Source organism: Acipenser ruthenus, chromosome 10, assembly GCF_902713425.1.
Source record: "Acipenser ruthenus chromosome 10, fAciRut3.2 maternal haplotype, whole genome shotgun sequence".
Classification (NCBI taxonomy): Eukaryota; Metazoa; Chordata; class Actinopteri; order Acipenseriformes; family Acipenseridae; genus Acipenser; species Acipenser ruthenus.
The window spans coordinates 41,701,479-41,721,364 of NC_081198.1; the positions used below are offsets into that span (position 1 = coordinate 41,701,479).

Genomic DNA, 19,886 nt, shown 5'->3' on the forward strand with positions numbered 1-19,886 from the left:
CATCTTGCTTAAGGTATGACAGAAACCTGACCGAAGCTCAAACCTGGGGTGTTAAGAAAGGAACGATTGTAGGACTTTTTCAAGGATATCTTTGGTCTATTATCTTCCTCTGCTATACCCTGGCATTTTGGTATGGATCAAAGCTGGTAATAGATGAAAATGAACTGACTCCAGGAGGCCTAATACAGGTATTGCATAACATGCATTACCAGCTATGATCTTTTAATTGGATTAATGGCTCTTTGATCTTGTTCTGGATTGTGTGGTCTGCTGTTGCCTTCCCCTGTACATGCTACACCCTCCCCTGCCAGCCTCAAGTCTGCCCCGGACTTGCTCACCAGGCTACAGTTGACAGTTCATCAGACACTAAAACCTCATATTGTCTTTATCATGTATTTATCCACTTAAACGTGTCTTATTTTCTTTTGTGTAACCTGTTCTTGAAATTTTACACAAACTCTACTGTAGAAGGTGATTCCTGCAATAATTCTTAGTTTTTAGTACTTCTCAATGTTATCCACTCAATACCAGCATCAGAAAGCTCACCAAAAACAATAAGTAACATAGATTTATTTTGGGAACAGCATTGCTTAGCAGTTTCAGTTATGCTAGATTTTATGGATACAGTATGTTCCATCTATGTGGATTTAGAATACAGGTTAAGGGTCTTTTCTTTTAAAATGTGGATGGATACAGTGTAATTATTCCCATGTGCAGCATAGAACTGTCAATCATATTTATTTAACACAGGAACTCAATTACAGTGTTGTGGCTGGACAAATCAGCTTAAAAATTCAATAGCAAAACAATCTATCTATCTATCTATCTATATATATATAGTGAAAGAATCACTCACCACGGTTCGTTGCCCCTTTAAAAACACCAACCCAACACACACAAATGGATTTTTAAAGCGCAGTTGCACAATTTTTAATGAAACCAAAAACAAAAATAAACAAAACAAACACCTAGCTCTCTTTGAGCACTAACTAAAACAAAACAGGAACCTAAACTAAACACAGGACAGCTAAGCGGTTTACCTGTAACAAAAAATAAACAGAACAACACACACAAAAAAGGCTTCACTCTACCTTTTTCTTTTAATTACGGCTGTACCCACACACCAGCACAATCGGGCTTCTACCCTCTTCAGCAGCTGCCCAGAGCAGACTGACTGCTCTCCTTTTAAACCCTGCACCTGGCGCCAATTTTCAATAGTAGCCAGGTGCAGGTAATGATCAATCAATAAAACAATTAAACAATTAACACAAACAATTAAACAAAACAAATGTGCATTCCGCACATGTTTTTTCTGCAGAGAGGTTTTAACCCCCTCTCTGCCATCTCACAATATATATATATATATATATATATATATACACACACACATATATATATATTACATGGGCATCCCTTGGTCTGCATGATCCTCATAGCCTCAGAACTTGTGCCAAGTTCCATTACAATTGCAGTAGATGAAAAAGTTCTCATGAATAAATAGTCTATAATGACAAGTAACAACAGTTAACAGACAGACAATACAACACAAAACACTCACAGTTATTTTATACTCCAGCGGTCCTTGCATAACCATAACAGAGGAACAGATTGCTTCGCCACATTCCCTGATATACCCTTAGTCACGCCTCCTTCTCCCCTTTTCCTCCAATCCGTGATTGCCACATCGCCTACTGCGTAAGGCGATGATTTCTGGTATTGTGACTCTGCTTCCTTTCTGGATGGCCAACTTCCGACTTTCCCTGGAATGAATTGCCAACCCATCTAGTCCAGGGCACACTGTTCCTGTTATACAGCGCTCTCACAGATTGCGAAGGAGATTTATGACTTCGATGCACTTGCTCTCTGTCACACACATGTATTTATGTTGCTGGGTTAATGTGGGAATTTATAATTCAGAATAAAACAATACAAATACAGGAGGTCTGTGACTGTTTTCAAAGCAGCCTTACTTTGACATGGAAATAATGCCCTGCAGTAGCAAATCATGGATTCAGGTGCCATTGACCCCATGGCTTCACAGACCGTTAGGGCATTTACCTGTGAATAAATAGCCTCAGCTAAGTTTGCCTTGGCTATCATCTATTTAGTGGCAGCAAATGAAACCCTGAAAGTCACAAAGCGGATTGATCTTTCTCCATGATTTCTATTGTCTTTTCTTATATGATTCTTGGATGTTTTAAAAGCAGCTTGTTGGTTAAAAACATTCCAAAAGAACAGGTGTGAATAGTCCTGAAGTAAATTTCAAATATTTTGAACACTCTACTCTTGTCTTACAACTTAAAGGTAAGTACTGTATACTGTGGGTTGCTATTTAGTGTGGTTAGTTTATCATTTATTACTAATTAGTAAACATAATATTTTTTACATTTTAGGAGTGATACAGAGAAAGAATGTTTATAGAGAGAGAAAGAAGTTTTAAATAATTGATATTTGTGCTTTATTATTATTTTATTTTAATTAGCTTAAACTTAACAGTACCATTCACTGGTGTCTGCATGAATGTACCAAGAGTTTTCTTGTTATTTTAAATATGCTATAGTATTGAAAGAAAACGTTTTATAGACTGTGTACAGTTAGAATGATGTTGCCTTGATACTGTAATTCCCAACATCATTATAACATTACATATTCTACAAAACCTTTAGTTTCAATACTACAGTATGTGTTGTGCTGGAACTAAAACCCTGAACCAATATGATGCGTGGCTTAACTCTAATTCATTAATCGTGACCTGAGCTCCAACTCAAGCGGTTGCAGTTTCTCTCCTTTGGAATGACGTACAAAGACTCCGTGAGAATTGGTCTATTTTGATACCAATTTCACCACTCAACAATAAATTGTTTCATTTCTGTTCTTATGCTCCTTGGAAAACTGCAAACTCTTCTGCTTCCAACTTCTCACAGCTGCCTATTACCTGTAACTGCTCTTATTCTGTCCATTAATAGATGGGATGGGTAAAACTACTGTGGATACTTTATAATGACAAGGAATTGAACAAGCTTGGTTGACTTACATCTGCATTACACTCTATTTTAATGACACATATTCCTCTCACACTACCCTGTCACAACTACTTTTTTGCTGGACTTTTTAACAGCATTGAATTTATTTTTTTACCAAAAATCTCTGAGTTGTCCAACCCATTGCCTCTAGTCCCTCAGTGCTGACAATGCGTACATTTATGCACTCATTTTAATATTTATGCAATAGAATCTAAATTCTTTGCAATTTATGAAAACAAAATGTATACTGCAAACTTAATACTTGCTACGATTTCAATGGTGGTTAACAAGTTTTTTGTTTTTTTTTGCCAGCATAATAAATATCATGATTAATATTAGTGCCATTGTACCATATGCAACACTGTTACTGACTTTATTTCTCTTTGTTCCTAGGGGTCTATGTTGAAAAAGACAAGATTATAAAATGCCTGGCTCGGTTTCCTTACGTAGCATCAAAAGAATTGGACATGAAAACAATGCCTTTGATTCCAGTGACTCATGTAAGAAAATGAATGACATATATTTGCTATTCTTATTATATTATATCAAGTCATTTATTACTATTTTTTTATATATATCACAAGTTTGTTTATATCACATTATCACAGGTGCTATCATACATAACTAATATTGCCCCATAACTAATATTGCCATGTATAAAACATTTTTTAATTTCAAATGGCAAGATATTTAAAGGACGTATGGTCTATGTGTCTAAGAGGTTGATTTGATCAGCCATTACCATGCTTTGACGCGTCACAGATTTTCTTACAGTACTGGAGAATCAACCTGGAATGTGTCAGCCAGTTATATTTAGGGCTAATCTCAAGGATAGGTTGATAGTGCTGTAAAATACTTCCAAATTAAATCCAGCAGTGGCTTGTCCCGGTGGTGTCTAACCTGATCAGACCCTAAGCTGTCTAAGATACAGGTTAAGCCGTTTCTTTTTTCCAGTGAACTGTAATTATTTGTTCTCTCTTGACAGCTATCAACAATCGACATAATGGGTAAGTGTCTGTATTCATGACTTTGAAATTATGATTTGCACAAAAGGTTTAATAAAGCATATATCAAATATATTAATATATTCTCTGCATTTATTTTCATGTGCTGTATGACAGGAATGTGTACACAGTGAACAAAGACAAGAAGTAAGCCCTCAATTATGCAACAAATACAATTAATGAATAAAAAGGCTATGCTTTCATGTTTTATTATTATTGTTTTGTTTTTTTTTAAGGTCAGGTGGTAAAAAGGACAAAGAGACCATCAGGATTGGCTTCTTCCAACTGGTAGTGTAAATAGCATGTTTCAAATGCCTTATCCTAAACTCACTATTAATTAAACTTTGAATAAAAAAATACTGTAGTACAAAGTGTATTGCTAAAATGGAGCCTGTGAAGTATCAATTGTTGTTTTCTGTTGTTTTAGTTCCGGTTTGCATCCTGTTCCGAGATTCTAATGATGCTTGTAGGAAGCATCTGTGCGTTGATCCATGGATCTGCGCAGCCTTTAATGTTGCTGGTTTTTGGAATGCTGACTGACACATTTATCGAATACGACATTGAGCTTCAGCTGCTGCAGGAGCCTCGATTGGAATGTTTTAATTACACAATCACGTGGAATGGGTCTGACCATGTGCCGTACCAAGATGAATTGAACGCTACCAAATCTTGTGGGTAAGCTGTTTTAAAACTACCAAAACTGCAAGGGTCCCAGAGCTGCATAATAACAAATATTCAACTAGCCATCATAACATGGCCATTACCAAACAAGAGGTCAATGCTTGTCTGATTTCTAGTACTTAATGATTCAGCATCAGCTACACGGCTAGGTAACCCATCCCATACCCTCACCACTCTGTGTAAATAAGTGTCTCCTACCCTCTGTCCTAATTCTAGCTCCACTTAATTTTCAACTGAGTCCTCTGGTCCTGGTTACTGTGCTGCAATGATAATCAGTTCCCCCTGAATTATTATTTCTTCCAGGCTTAGTAAATTCTGTTAACTCAGCCTATACACACTAGTCAAACAATTTAGGGATACTGAAATTATGTAAATGTGTGTTAAATTTAAAACAAACTGTATTAACCCTAATACAGTATTTTAATTAAAAATATTTTAGGGTTTCTTTTTATGATAGAAGTAAAATTGTAATTGACGTGAGGTTTGTGATGCTTCATCTGAGATTCATTATGTTGTTTTCCAGGTTGTTGGATATTGAAAGCGAAATGACCAAATTTGCCCTTTATTATGTTGGCATTGGATGTGGTGTATTTTTATTAGGATATGTTCAGGTAAGTCCCTTCAAAAATAAGAATTCAGCAGCTGAAGCATTTGAGACATTTAAAACAATACGCAGAGACAGATCTTTACATTTTACATCACATAATGATGCACACAGCTGGGAAATCGCACCTCAGCAAGGTTTTTAACTTGCTCAGGTTCTAAGAGGTCTCTGTGGACTTTTAGCGAACAATGGGAGCCTCACAAAATGAACACCTGCCCACCTTATTGGAACTAGGATAATAGACAACTATAGCCAAGTTTCTTTTAGTATGACTCAATACAGTATCTTATGATTTATTTATTTTTTAAATTGGATAAATAAAAGGCATCACTGTTTCTCACCCATGCTGTCTCGTGATATTTTCCAGATCTGTTTCTGGGTAACAGCAGCAGCTCGTCAGATTCAGCAAATCAGGAAGACCTATTTCAGAAAAGTGATGAGAATGGAAATTGCATGGTTTGACTGCAACTCGGTGGGAGAACTTAACACCAGGATGTCAGAGTAAGACTCATTACTGCACTGTAAAACCAAATGTAGTATGAAGATGTGAGCTGGTTAGCAATACTTTTAAAGCTTAATGCAGTGACTTTATTATTATTACTGCTATTGTTGTTACTGCTAGTCATAAGCAGTTTCCTGTGGCCAGATTCACAAAGCAACTACAGCAGCAAGCTATTCCTTTCTACCTGTTTCACAAAAAAATATTAAAAGATTTTGTTTTTGCCTTAAGATGGACCATTACCTCTGCTGCTGTTTTTAGACAGCAATTTGACAAAAACGTTTGAGTATTGCAATGCACAATCTCTTTAATTAATCTTTTTGTTTGTTTTTTTGGTTGTGGTTTTCAGTGACATTAATAAAATAAACGATGCCATCTCAGATCAAGTAGGGATCTTCATTCAGCGATTTACTACTTTTGTCTGTGGTTTCCTGATGGGGTTTGTTCGAGGGTGGAAGCTCACACTGGTTATTATTGCAGCCAGTCCACTGATTGGTGTTGGAGCAGCACTTATGGCACTGGTAAGTTGATCTTATTGAGTCATTGAGAAAAGTAAAATCAGGGTGTGAGTGTGACATCCTAACCATCAAATCTGTGTTTCTTAGTTTGTTGCTAAACTGACTGGTCGTGAGCTGCAAGCTTATGCAAAAGCTGGTGCAGTGGCAGATGAGGTACTTTCAGCTATTCGGACAGTGTCTGCATTCGGGGGGGAGAAGAAAGAAGTGGAGAGGTATTATTATTCAGCCATTTCCATCCTCAGTAGAAATTCAGTATGTCATGTTTTCTACAATGATAGGGCTGGATAAATTCAAAGTTAAGTAAAAGAAAAAAAATAGAAAAAAAAACATTATCACATTATCTGTGTAATTACAATTCTGTAATTAAGTTTCATATTTCACATTTACTCTTCCATTTATTTCCAAATTACATGTCCCTTAAACATGAAGGTACATTTTTAATGCAACATAATAATGGAAGATATTCTGTACTAAGTAGCACATTAGTGCCAGTGTCAGGATCACTGCTCAATATTTGTTTAAAATGGTGTTATTATTGCTGGTAATGCCAATGGTTCTAATTAGATTTCTTAAAGGTTATAGTATAGTAGCGTATTCCAAATAGAATTGTTCAAAATTTTGTAGCCATATGATGATTTTCTTTAGACTGCAACTTTAAGCTTCATATCTAGTGTTTGTTTTCTTTAATGATAGATTAAAGTAAAAAAATAATAACTACATGATGGTTCTTTTTTAATCACTCTGCAGGTATGATAAGAACCTTGTATCTGCCCAGCGCTGGGGAATCAGGAAAGGCTTGATAATGGGATTCTTTACAGGCTACATGTGGTTTATAATCTTCCTCTGCTATGCTTTAGCATTCTGGTATGGCTCCAGTCTTGTTGTTGACACACATGAATACTCACCTGGAACTCTGGTACAGGTATTTAATGTTTGTAATATTAAGCATGTCTGAGACCATCATACCATCAAGTATATTTAATCACATGGCTAGAATTCAATAATGTAACTTCCATTTAAATGGCAGGTGTTTTTTGGAGTACTTATCGGTGCTTTAAACCTGGGCCAGGCATCCCCTTGTTTAGAAGCTTTTGCTTCGGGTCGAGGAGCAGCAGCAGTTATTTTTGAAACCAGTGATAAAGTGAGTGTACATATTGTATATTTTTGTTATATAATATAATTGATTGTGATTACGATCTACGGCTGGTAGACTGAAACATTTTACACAGCATGCCCATGCTTAAACAATATGAATCTTCATGACATTAAAATGTATTCAGTATATATTTTATAGTTCTCATTTCCTTCTTGCGTTGTTCTGTAGTTTAGCATTTGGCCGTGTTGTTTTTCTAGCTTCAATAATTCACTTTATTTTAGTGGGAGGGAACTATAAAATGTTTCTTATAATTAAACAATGAAACGTTTAATATTTATCCAGGTTTTCATGAAAAAATAAGGAACCTTCATTTATATTATGTTTTAATTGTACCATGTTAAACAAGGCCACTCTGTATGACATAACTATTTATTTATGCATTTTGTGTCTTTGATTTTAGGATCCAGAAATTGACTGTATGTCAGAGGCAGGCTACAAATTAGACAAAGTAAAGGGTGACATTGAATTTCATAATATAAACTTCCACTACCCTTCAAGACCAGAAGTCAAGGTATATTGTTGTAACTATTTCTATTCTATCATTACATCATAAAATACAGTACATTGAAACCTTTACCATAGCATTTCTCATATTTCATGCCATGATTTTGCTGCACTTTATAATACACCAGTCTTAACCAATATCAATGAAAATAATACAAATTAGACTCAATCTTTGCTTTCTTGACTTTATCACAAAACACATATTGTGATTGCTGTCTGTTCAATAAGGAGACTTATATTGTTCACATACCTTAAAAATAGTGTATTTATTGTATTGATCCATTTATTACCCTATCCAGTAAAACTAAACTGAAATGAGGATAGCCATAAAAGCAGTTTTTGTTTTTTTAATTATAAGGTGGCATGAAGAATATGAAAATATGAAATATATGTTTTAAAGGCTTTAGACCGATTTGTTTTATTTTATTTTTTTCAAAAGATTTTAGACCAGCTGAGCATGGTCATCAAGGCAGGTGAAACAACTGCTTTTGTTGGGCCGAGTGGAGCTGGAAAAAGCACTGCAGTACAGCTCATCCAGAGGTTTTACGATCCCAAAGATGGCATGGTATGGCATGGCAACACATCATTAACAACTGTAGAGGCTCAACATCTGAAGAAGTAGTGCTCAAAAGGGTTGTGCTTTTCACCCATATGTAGCTACATTACAAATACTGATATCTATCTATCTATCTATCTATCTATCTATCTATCTATCTATCTATATATATATATATATATATATATATATATATATATATATATATATATATATATATATATATAATATGAGATAGTATTCAATAAGGGGATAGGTTTCAAAAGTAATATGTTGTGCTAACAGATTATTATTATTATTATTATTATTATTAATAATCAAAAAATGTAATATAATTATTGTGTATATACCATATAAAGAAGAAGACTCTTCTTCTGATTAATGTTTTAATAACTGTACTGTGCAATGAAATGTTGATACAGGTGACTCTGGATGGCCATGACATACGGAGTCTAAATATCCAATGGCTGCGTTCACTGATCGGGATTGTGGAACAGGAGCCTGTTTTGTTCGCTACCACCATAGCTGAGAACATTCGATACGGACGAGAGGATGCGTCAATGGAAGAGATCATTCAAGCTGCAAAGGAGGCCAATGCCTATAACTTCATCATCGATTTGCCACAGGTAGCATTTCATACTTTTTAAAGGGATTATAAATTACTGAGAAGGACAAAAAAAAGATATCATGTCAAGACATCCCAAGGGGCTTTAAAATCAAATACAGAATGAGTGTACTTCATTAACTCCATGATCATATATCTCTTCATTATGTCTTTACAGAAATTTGACACTCTGGTTGGTGAGGGTGGGGGTCAGATGAGTGGAGGGCAGAAACAGAGAATAGCCATCGCTCGAGCTCTTGTGAGGAACCCCAGGATTCTGCTACTGGACATGGCAACCTCTGCACTCGACAACGAGAGTGAAGCTGTGGTTCAGGATGCCCTTGATAAGGTATCTCAAACACATACAGTACACACATTGAAACCTGGACAATACTTTGAATGCATTGAGCTTGACTAGCTGAATATAGGCAAGATTGTGAATATTGTCCTATTTACGGACCTTTTCAAGGTGCGCATGGGACGAACAACAATCTCCATAGCCCACCGGCTTTCTACAATCAAAAATGCAGATGTGATCATCGGATTTGAACATGGGAGAGCTGTAGAGAAGGGGAATCATGACGAATTGCTTGAAAGGAAAGGGGTCTATTTCACTCTAGTGACCCTGCAAAGCCAAGGAGACAAAGCACTGAATGAAAAGGCTAGACAAAGTAGGTATTCTTTTGAGTGTCCATAAATAAAAACACATTTAAAAAAAAAAAACTGTTATATAAACCAGTACCAGTATATGTGATGAACTGTAACACAGGAAAAAGACCTCTCTCTACGTGTCGACAAAGCAAGGCTGGCACAAGGGGCCGTTGCCCTGCAAGCATGTCTCATGTCTGACTTGGAGGGGTGAGGCAGATTTGGGGTTTCAGTTCAAGCTCATATAATCCTTTTCTCTTATTTTTTATTTATCAACTAACCAGATAGAAGTTTATTTCAAGGCTTAAACTTGTTGTGGTATAAGAAAAATACTCAAGCTTCAGTAACAGGTTTTTATTTCAATTGGGTTTCAGTGGAAAGTGAGGACGCTGTTGAAGAACTTGCGCTTGAAAGCAGGAGTGTATCCAGAACTGGGAGCTACCGTGCAAGCTTTCGGTATGTCAGAAACCTGAATAGAGATAACTCAGTTTGGTGTATTGGAAAAATGTGTTTTTCATTGAATTGAACCCATAGTAGGACTATATATATGTTTCTATTTTTCATTGCAATTTTGTGACACAGTTCTGCTTCCTTATTTTCCATTACTTTTATTGAAAAATACTTGAAACTAAGAGAAAATGACTCCCACTGAATCTTAGGGTTACACATTCTTATTTTCTTTTGAATTGTGCCTTGATTTGTCTATACCTTCTCAGAGCATCTATTCGCCAACGGTCAAGATCCCAGTTATCCAGAGTGATACCCGATGCCTCAATGTCCATTTCTGGAGAAATTAGCCAAAGACCCTACAGTGATTCTGTCGGCTCCGAGAATTTCAGGGGGAAGGTCAGTCTGAACAGAACTGATAATAATGGTCGGAGCCTTTCACCCATCAGTCTCCCTAAACTGCATCCTTCACACCTGCATGCTTATCTGATTTTCCTCAGCAAGCTGTGATTGAGGAAGAAGACGAGAATATTGAGCCTGCCCCAGTGGCCAGAATCCTAAAATACAATGCTCCTGAATGGCCCTACATGTTGTTCGGTACTTTTGGTGCCGCTGTGAATGGGGGAGTTAACCCAATGTATTCTCTCTTGTTCAGTCAGATTCTTGGGGTAAGTTAATATGTGTGAAAAACACAAAATAATAACTTAACTTTGCTGTGCCACCAATTTTAAAAGACTCCTTCGATTGAAGACTATTGAGAACTATATGGTTTAACTCATGAACGTTCATAGAGTGCTGTGTGGTTATTTCACTGACTAGGATAGATGTAAACAACAACTACCGTACTCTATGACCGTTCATGGTTTATTTTCTATGTATTTTCAAATAGTTTGGTTTGTGGGAGAAGCGGAAGCCTTTTAGTTTTTCAGACTAGGTTAAGGTTACCTTTAACACTTGTGTAATCTGGTCCCACTGGCTCAGGGTGTGGTATACTGTATGTAAGTAGACAAACACATGGGAAACTAGAACTACATTTTTAGATTCTTTTAATAATCTCATATTTGTCATCTTTTTTTTAGACATTTTCAATACCTGATAAAGAAGAACAGAGAAGAGAAATAGATGGAATCTGCCTGTTTTTTGTTTTGATTGGGATTATATCATTTTTCACACAGTTGTTGCAGGTATGCAATGCCCTTTTTAAAAGTCTACTCCATTATTTTTAATATCTTTAAGACTATTTTGTATCAATAAATGCAATGTATACTGACCACGTTTGACTTGTTTATCAGGGCTTTGCTTTTTCAAAGTCTGGTGAACTGCTCACAAGGAGACTTCGTAAGCTTGGCTTCCAGGCAATGCTGGGGCAGGAGATTGGCTGGTTTGATGACCACAAAAACAGCCCTGGTGCTTTAACTACAAGACTTGCCACTGATGCTTCTCAAGTCCAGGGGGTGAGCTGAAGTAGTTCTTGATGTTATAAAATTATAGGAGTATAATAAATAAATCATTTTTATCTTTTTTTTTTTTTTTAATTCTTTACTACAGTGCTCATTTATATTTTGCTTCCCTTATTGTAATATACTGTCATAAAAGCATAGCCAAATGTTGTAAAGAAAACTGAAAGTATTTTAAAGCAAAGGCAAGCATTGTAAAGAATGGAGAGGTACTATTATTGTTAAACTATAAAAATGCATGCAAATCGTTCAGATGACTGCATCTTCAGGAACAATATTGGAATGTGCCAAGGGCTGTAAGCTAATGTGGATCTTTTGAAAGGAAAAGGTATCAATTTGTGTGTTCTGGTTCCAGGCCACTGGATCCCAGATAGGAATGATTGTGAACTCTCTCACCAACATTGGAGTGGCCATTATCATCTCCTTCTACTTCAGCTGGAAACTGAGTTTAGTCATAATGTGCTTCCTGCCATTCTTAGCATTATCAGGTGGTTTACAAGCAAAAATGCTGACAGGCTTTGCGAAACAGGACAAGCAGGCAATGGAATCTGCTGGGCAGGTAGGGTTTGCATCTTGTTGTGTCGTGTAGCATTTTATGATTCTAACAGTTACAAAAGCTACAAAACGCCTAATACTATTTAGCCCATGTTCCACCACAGACATATGTAATAGACATGATCAAAATGACTGAAAATATCATGCCAAACCAAGCATTATGTCAATATTATGCCAAAACAGACATTTGCAATCCACCTTGGACTTACGAACAAGCACAACCCTATGCTGAGATAATTAGAGTGAGTAGGTTCAAATTAATTTTTATTTTACTCTTAAATGACCCTTTTCTCTTGATATATACCATCTGTGTGGTTCTGAGTTATATATTTTTTTTTTCTCTGTATCAGAATCCTCCAGGCATCATCTGCTGACCATTGAATCATTTGCTTATCCCTGTCCTTTTGTAACCCATTAGATAATGACTTCTTTGTTTTTCAGATTTCAGGGGAAGCATTGAATAACATTAGAACAATCGCTGGTCTAGGCAAAGAGAGAACATTTGTGGAAATGTATGAAGCACAGCTTGAAGCCCCCTACAAGTCAGCACTTAAAAAAGCACATGTATATGGAGTCTGCTTTGGGTTTGCTCAATGCATAGTATTTATGACTAATTCTGCATCATACAGATATGGTGGATATTTGGTCAAAGAGGAGGGGCTTCACTTCAGCTTTGTGTTCAGGTTTGTATTCCATGCTGATGATACCGACATTTTGGACTATTTACTGTATAAACTGACATAGTATCATGAATAAATGAAATATGTCTATAATTCTAGAGTCATCTCAGCAATTGTAACAAGTGGCACGGCTCTAGGAAAAGCTTCATCCTATACGCCAGATTATGCCAAGGCCAAAATATCAGCAGCAAGATTTTTCCAGCTTCTTGACCGGGTCCCCAAAATAAATGTTTACAGTGATGGAGGAGAAAAATGGGTAAACTTCAATCTTCAAAATTTGTGTGTGTGCTTTCAAGACAGATGTAAATCATAGAGACCAATGTCAAACATTCAAAAAGCCATGTAGGTTTGATTTATAGAACCAGTTTAAACAAATGAGTGTGTTCATAAAAGTTTGTTTCTGGGCATTAGATGCTGTGACATGTTTGTCTGTAGTAATGGAACCCAAAGTTAATTTTTGTGGTGTTATTTAATACCATGTTAGGTGATATAAAGTATAAGGTATTATAAATGATACAGACAAACTAGAGCTCATATATTGTATTTATTTGTTTGATTAAATGAATGATTATTCATCTTAAAAAGGACAACATTTTATTGATTTTAGACACTGGCATGTTAAAGTTTCATACTGCACCCTCTACTTTTCTTTGTTTTTACACAATAAATGTTCTCTTACAGACCAACTTCAAAGGAGATGTTGAATTTATAGATAGCAAATTTACATATCCTACTCGGCCGGATATAAAGGTCCTGAATGGACTGACTGTTTCGGTGAAGCCTGGGCAGACCCTTGCCTTTGTGGGCAGTAGTGGCTGTGGGAAAAGTACAAGTGTCCAGCTGCTGGAAAGATTCTATGATCCTGATGAAGGAAAAGTGGTAAGTTCACAGCATTGTGCTAAAACAAGGAACTGATCAGGTGTTCAAAGCTGAAAATGAAAAAAACGTGTGGTTGCCTTGCTCTGTGTGATGCGCCTGCCTGCGTTAATGAGATGGCTACAATATATATACACCACCCACTCGATATGTCGCGGGTGTCGAGGTCCAATATAAATCCGCTATATATTCAGGGCTGCGATATAGCGAGAGACCTATTGAAAAACAAATAACCTAAGTAACAAAACATATTGTACAACCCCTCCATTGTTTTATTGGAGGCGTCAGGCTCCAATATAAATCATCTACACAACCTGCTTTTATTAATTTTTCGTATAAAAAGCAGCACACCGTTATAATTCGTACTGCGGAGGGTGATTGCTTCTCATCAACTTCAGTCTCCAACTAATTTCACGAGTCTTCCTCTCCTTAAGTCCTTTCTCAAATGCACAAACCCGCTGCATTGAAAGAATCCATTCACAACAACAACATAGCAGGCTTGTTACTAGGGAGCTGACGTCACTGCCTTGTGGCTTTTGGTAGTGCATTGCTGCCACACGTGAACGCAGCGTTGGTTAAAATAGTAGTTATTTAATTTCCTTTGTGTTATTGTGCAATATGTGTGTACATGATAACAGTACAATATTAATGCTTTGTTTTTAATTGTTTTGTATATTGTTGTTTTTCATGTGCAGTACGAAATAAAACGAACAGTAATTATAACTGCCTATGTATATTGCAGCTAAGGCATACGCAGTTAGGCAGTAAAATTTTTACTAAAAATAGGGAGCCAACTCTAGGACCGCGATATATCCAAATCCGCAGTATAGCGAAGGGCGATATAACAAGGGGTGGGTGTGTGTGTGTATATATATATATGGAAACCATATCTCTGCAGTACTTGAAATCAGCCTAAAATGTTTTCAAATGAACTGGATTATATACTTAATTTCCCTCACTTAAATCTGCGTTGTGTGTTTTTGGATTGATCAGTAATTTTGAAATGCAGCACGTGTTTGCTTGATTTTAGCTGATAGATGGACATGATTCCAAGAACATCAATGTGCCGTTCCTGAGGTCTAAAATTGGAATAGTCTCCCAAGAGCCTGTGCTGTTTGACTGCAGCATTGCTGAGAATATTAAATATGGGGACAACACGCGTGACCTTGGCTTGGAAGACGTCATTGCTGCAGCAAAAAAGGCCCAACTCCATGACTTTGTAATGTCCTTGCCAAATGTAAGTATCTTCTTTAAACAAGAAACACAATGTTGAAGCATCCCCCAGTTCATTATTGAAATAGGAGTTAACAGCTTCTTGTGGCTGCTGTAGGTTATAGAAATACAGCTTGCAGGAGTTTAATACTTTGAAACATGGTGATTCCATTTGTACCGTTTAAGCCACTTGCTTTCAAGATCACCTGAGTAAGCAGTACTTGCACCTGATGATTCAGTTGATTTGACACTTGATGTGAATGGCAGAATTCCTGTTCATTCTAATAACTGGCCACAGTCAACTTTATAGGACTTGTAGACTATTCTGAGAAAAGGGATGCCCGTTTTACTCCCAGATTTCATTGCCATAGTTCATTCATTATATTTGAAGCTTTATTACTCATTCATTCATAACTACAGGTGCACTCCACTTATAATGAGTCCTGTTAGAACGGAGTTCCATTTACAACGTATTGAGGAGGTCCCTGCCAAACAACATGGGCTTTAATGGGGAATTACTCTGGTTAAAACTGACTCACTTATAACTCATATACCGTTTTAATACGTACAGTCACAATTGTGACTTCAGGCAAGAAAAACAGTTGCTGTTTACTTTTGTTCTATGTTTTTGTTGGCACAGATTCTGTACAGTTTAAACGAGTACCGTATACAATTGTAATTACATTTAGTGAATATATATATTCAGTAAATGGTACTATTTATTACATTGTATGGCCCACAGGGGTGAGTTTTGTACAAATGATAAACTCCTGCTCTTTGGTAGTTAAGCTTTCTTGTATTGTTTATACAATATATAAAGTACTGATTTCCATTGTCCCTTGGAGTCCGATATAAGTGGAGTGCACCTGTATTATTAACCTAATTACACAACCTGTCTCTATGGTCACTTAGTGGTCACCTTCTTTTACCAGCCAGGAAACACCAAAGAGTATTTTGTTTCTCTTGTTTACAGGTCAATGATATGGCCTGCCTTAACAAGCTACAAATGTTCAAGTCATTTTAATGGCCCAGTAATTCAGATTTTGTATTGGGTCTAGTTATAAATCATCCTGAAGATGCTAATTCATTTTTTTGTTTGTTAATGTAATGCAAATCAAGCTAATCTCTTCTTTATTGGCTGGGAAGTGATCAGTTAGTAACAAGGTGTTTCAAACCTCTTTTTGTGGCATTAACTGACATGTCTAGTAATCACTTTCATGCTATATGCTTTTTGTAGCAGTATGAAACCCATGTGGGTGCCCAAGGATCACAGCTCTCCCGTGGACAGAAACAACGGATTGCCATCGCCAGAGCCATCATTCGAGATCCCAAAATTCTGTTACTGGATGAAGCAACTTCTGCTTTAGACACAGAAAGTGAGAAGGTAAAAACACTATATCATATATGTGTAATACCTCCCCTTACGGGAGCATACAGAAACAGCACACATGCCTTAAATTGTAAAATATCAGAATGTAGATCGACTATGCCAGTTCAGTGCAACAAGGCAACAAATGATAGGATACCTAGGTTCTTTTTATTCGGAAAACAGATTACATAACAGGAACAAGGTCGCCAAGAAAAAGCACCCAAATACATTTTAAAAGACGTTTGTTTATTGTAAAAAATCCTAAAATAGCAACACATTGTTTATAAGGTATTTGTTTAAGACAATCATTCCATTCACCTATAAATAGGTAGTGGGATTTCGAATGGTTAAACAATGTTCACATTAATGGGAATCATTTACTTTGTAAAGTGCAAATGTAACAACGAGGGGATATACATTTTTACAGAACACAGTAAAACAGTAGTAATAAAAACAAAATACTGTGGTCTAAAAACACACAATGTCCATACATGGGCGGCAACAGAGAGCAAGAAATATATATATATATATATATATATAGAGAGAGAGAGAGAGAGAGAGAGAGAGAGAGAGAGAGAGAGAGAGACACACAGACAGAGAGAGACACACACAGACAGAGAGAGAGACACACACACAGACAGAGAGAGAGAGAGAGAGAGAGAGAGAGAGAGAGAGAGAGAAACTAGCATCACCATATAACCTATTCTGTTTCACTTCCTAAATTCCGGTCGGCTACCGACAGGCTAAAAACACTCAAACCGCTTAAGTTAATGATTCAACTCCGGCATACAATCAGCCCAATACTTAGTTGGGATGCTCCATTTACTGGTCCGTTTCACTCTCCCTTACTCGTCGTTCCACACTCCAAATGCTGCGTTCCCACTCCTGCACAAACACAGTCCCCAGGATGGCCACCCCGTTTGTAAATACATGGGCTATTTATATTCAGGTGCGTAAATTGATCAATAATTCAGTTAGACGCTGCCCAATAAGGCAGATAAAGGGAAACGAGTGAAGAAACATAACTTGATACACATCAATTATAAAGTGTCAGACAACATAAAGCGTGCACTAATCAATCAATAAATACAATTATAAAAATAACATACAAGTGCAAAATAAATGTGAACAGGGCACTCTTGACCCTGTTACGTATGTTTCAAACCATGGCTTGGCTTGGTTACATTTCTTTTAACCATTTAACATTATGAACACCCACTGTTACCATATTCATGAAACCTATCTTGAATGTTGTTAAAGAAGCAATAACAGTTTAGACGAGTCTGTTCTATTACTTTCTGAGTTTCACTTTGTCTTTTGCAGACAGTACAGGCAGCTTTGGATAAAGCCAGAGAAGGACGCACATGCATTGTCATCGCTCACCGGCTTTCAACTATTCAGAATTCTGATATTATCTCTGTCATGTCTAGAGGTTATGTGATAGAAAAGGGAGCTCATGAAGAACTTATGGCCTTGAAAGGAGCTTACTATAAACTGGTCACGACAGGAGCACCAATAAGTTAATAAGTACAGACTCCATGAAAAAGTTTTATACAGTAATAGCTTAGACTTATTCAAATCCAGAAAAAGGTTGCACTTTATAGTAATTTGGTTTAGTGAGTAAGGGCTCTGTTTCCACACTTTTCAAAATCAATTTAACATCTAATTCCAATATGTTGTGTTTTATGTTTTTGTTACATTTCTTAATTATTTAAAATAATTCTGCATCACCCCAAGCATTATATGAGCAAAGTGTATAGTTTTAAGAAAAGCTTTGAGTCAAATGATTTCATTTTATTTTGACATTTATTTTAAATGTGCTTTACAATATATGCTTTAATTTGAATAATGTATCAATTCTGTTTAAGATAACATACGGTTGTTTATCATTCCTTTTATTGTCTGCATGCATACCATTTTGAATTTTAAATTGTGGGTATCAAATATGTGGTTTGTATATTGAGCTAACAATTCAAAAATGTTTCTTACCACATTAGAATATGGAATTATAAATAATACAGCATTGAAAGGAATGGCTTTGGAAATTACTGACAGAGCGATTCAAAACCAGTTGCTCAACCAAGAGAAGCTGCAAGAGACTGAGAAAAACAAACAGAGTAAAACAATTCTATGTACAGGTCCAGAAAAAAATAATTGAACTGCTCCAACCTGCCACTGAGTTGTTTCTTGCTTGTTTTGTGCCATTCTAATTATTTTTAATTGAACATATGGCCTAAGCAGATGGAGTGACTGTCTGGAAAACATGCATTGAGTCATTAATGATGTCTGGCAGTTTGTGTTGACATTAATTATAAGGTCTGTCGTGCACAATTGAAATGTACCATGTAATTACAGTTATGTAAGGCTGTACACATATTACAGAGCCAATTTGGGGAAGCAAATAAAGTAGATGGCAGAGAACCAGTACCTAAATATAACCACTCTGGAATATTTCCACTTCTTCTAGTTCTTCTTTAAAGAACACTAATCAGGTAAACACAAAGTCATGTTTACTGTTACTGTCACATTTGTTTACTGATTAAAGGCTAATTATTTTTTTATTGGGATCCGATTATAAAAAAAAATGTTTTACCCCAAAGAAAGCCTTAAATAACCATTAACAGACTACAGCAATACCAGTAATGCTAATTTAACACATTGATATGGAATAATTTTTAGTGCAATACACAACAGCCTGTACATTTGTACTGTAATATACAGATGTGGAGGATGTTATGGAACTATAGATGTGGCCAAAAGGTTTCCATTACCCTATAGAATTAACAGATTTTGCTTTATAAAGTCAAATGAAACCTGCGGAATAATGTTATGTTAACATATTGAATTACAAACCACTTCGTAGTTTTCCACATACTTAACGAAAAACTGACAAAAATTGAAAAATGTGACATTTTGAAATCTAACATGAAATGCAGTATTATTATTATTATGGCTTCCCGTAGACATTTTATAGTTTCTTTGATTACATGCTAAATAAATATTAATTATGTCTCAATCCTACAATTCTAGGTGATGCTAAACTTTTGGCCACAGCTGTAGATGTGATTGTTGATATGACACGATAATACTGCAATGGGTTCCCAGTGTGTATTTCTTCATATCAATATAGTACCAGGTAAATATTGAAACATGAAAATGTGGAAAAACTTATACTGTAGTTACCATTTCCTAATATTCACTACATGCACAAAGCACACAATTATGTGATTGACAGGATGGAATTTTCCCGATCATGTGGTTTTGTTGTAAGTACAAACATTAAATAGCATAACAAAAGTGCTGTTCACCTACAACTGTATTACCATGCATCATACTGCATCATTAGAATTGCCTTGGTGCTGCCATTGCCCCTTAGCACAGTACCCTTGTAGCACCACTGCATTGTCACTAAAGTTCCTTAGGTAAGAGCTGGTAAAGATAACCGTGTTTGTGGTTTTCAATTAAAGTACATTTGAAAAGGACATGGCTACTA

The 19,886-nt window shown here is 36.2% G+C and overlaps 1 protein-coding gene across 1 annotated transcript; it reads left to right on the forward strand.

The window, feature by feature from the left end:
* The first annotated feature begins 2,124 nt into the window (after window positions 1–2,124).
* Window positions 2,125–19,289, forward strand: LOC117414109 (bile salt export pump-like). Its single transcript, XM_034023806.3, has 29 exons — window positions 2,125–2,304; window positions 3,417–3,523; window positions 4,009–4,030; window positions 4,145–4,174; window positions 4,264–4,315; window positions 4,455–4,702; window positions 5,232–5,319; window positions 5,680–5,813; window positions 6,161–6,332; window positions 6,417–6,541; window positions 7,077–7,251; window positions 7,357–7,470; window positions 7,886–7,996; window positions 8,429–8,554; window positions 8,968–9,171; window positions 9,328–9,498; window positions 9,619–9,820; window positions 10,172–10,253; window positions 10,514–10,643; window positions 10,745–10,912; window positions 11,324–11,428; window positions 11,537–11,698; window positions 12,057–12,260; window positions 12,698–12,939; window positions 13,036–13,192; window positions 13,618–13,815; window positions 14,843–15,049; window positions 16,262–16,408; window positions 17,717–19,289. The coding sequence occupies exons 2-29, from the start codon at window positions 3,448–3,450 to the stop codon at window positions 17,915–17,917; spliced, it is 4,053 nt and encodes a 1,350-aa protein (XP_033879697.3). The 5' UTR covers window positions 2,125–2,304; window positions 3,417–3,447; the 3' UTR covers window positions 17,918–19,289.
* The last annotated feature ends 597 nt before the right edge of the window (window positions 19,290–19,886 follow it).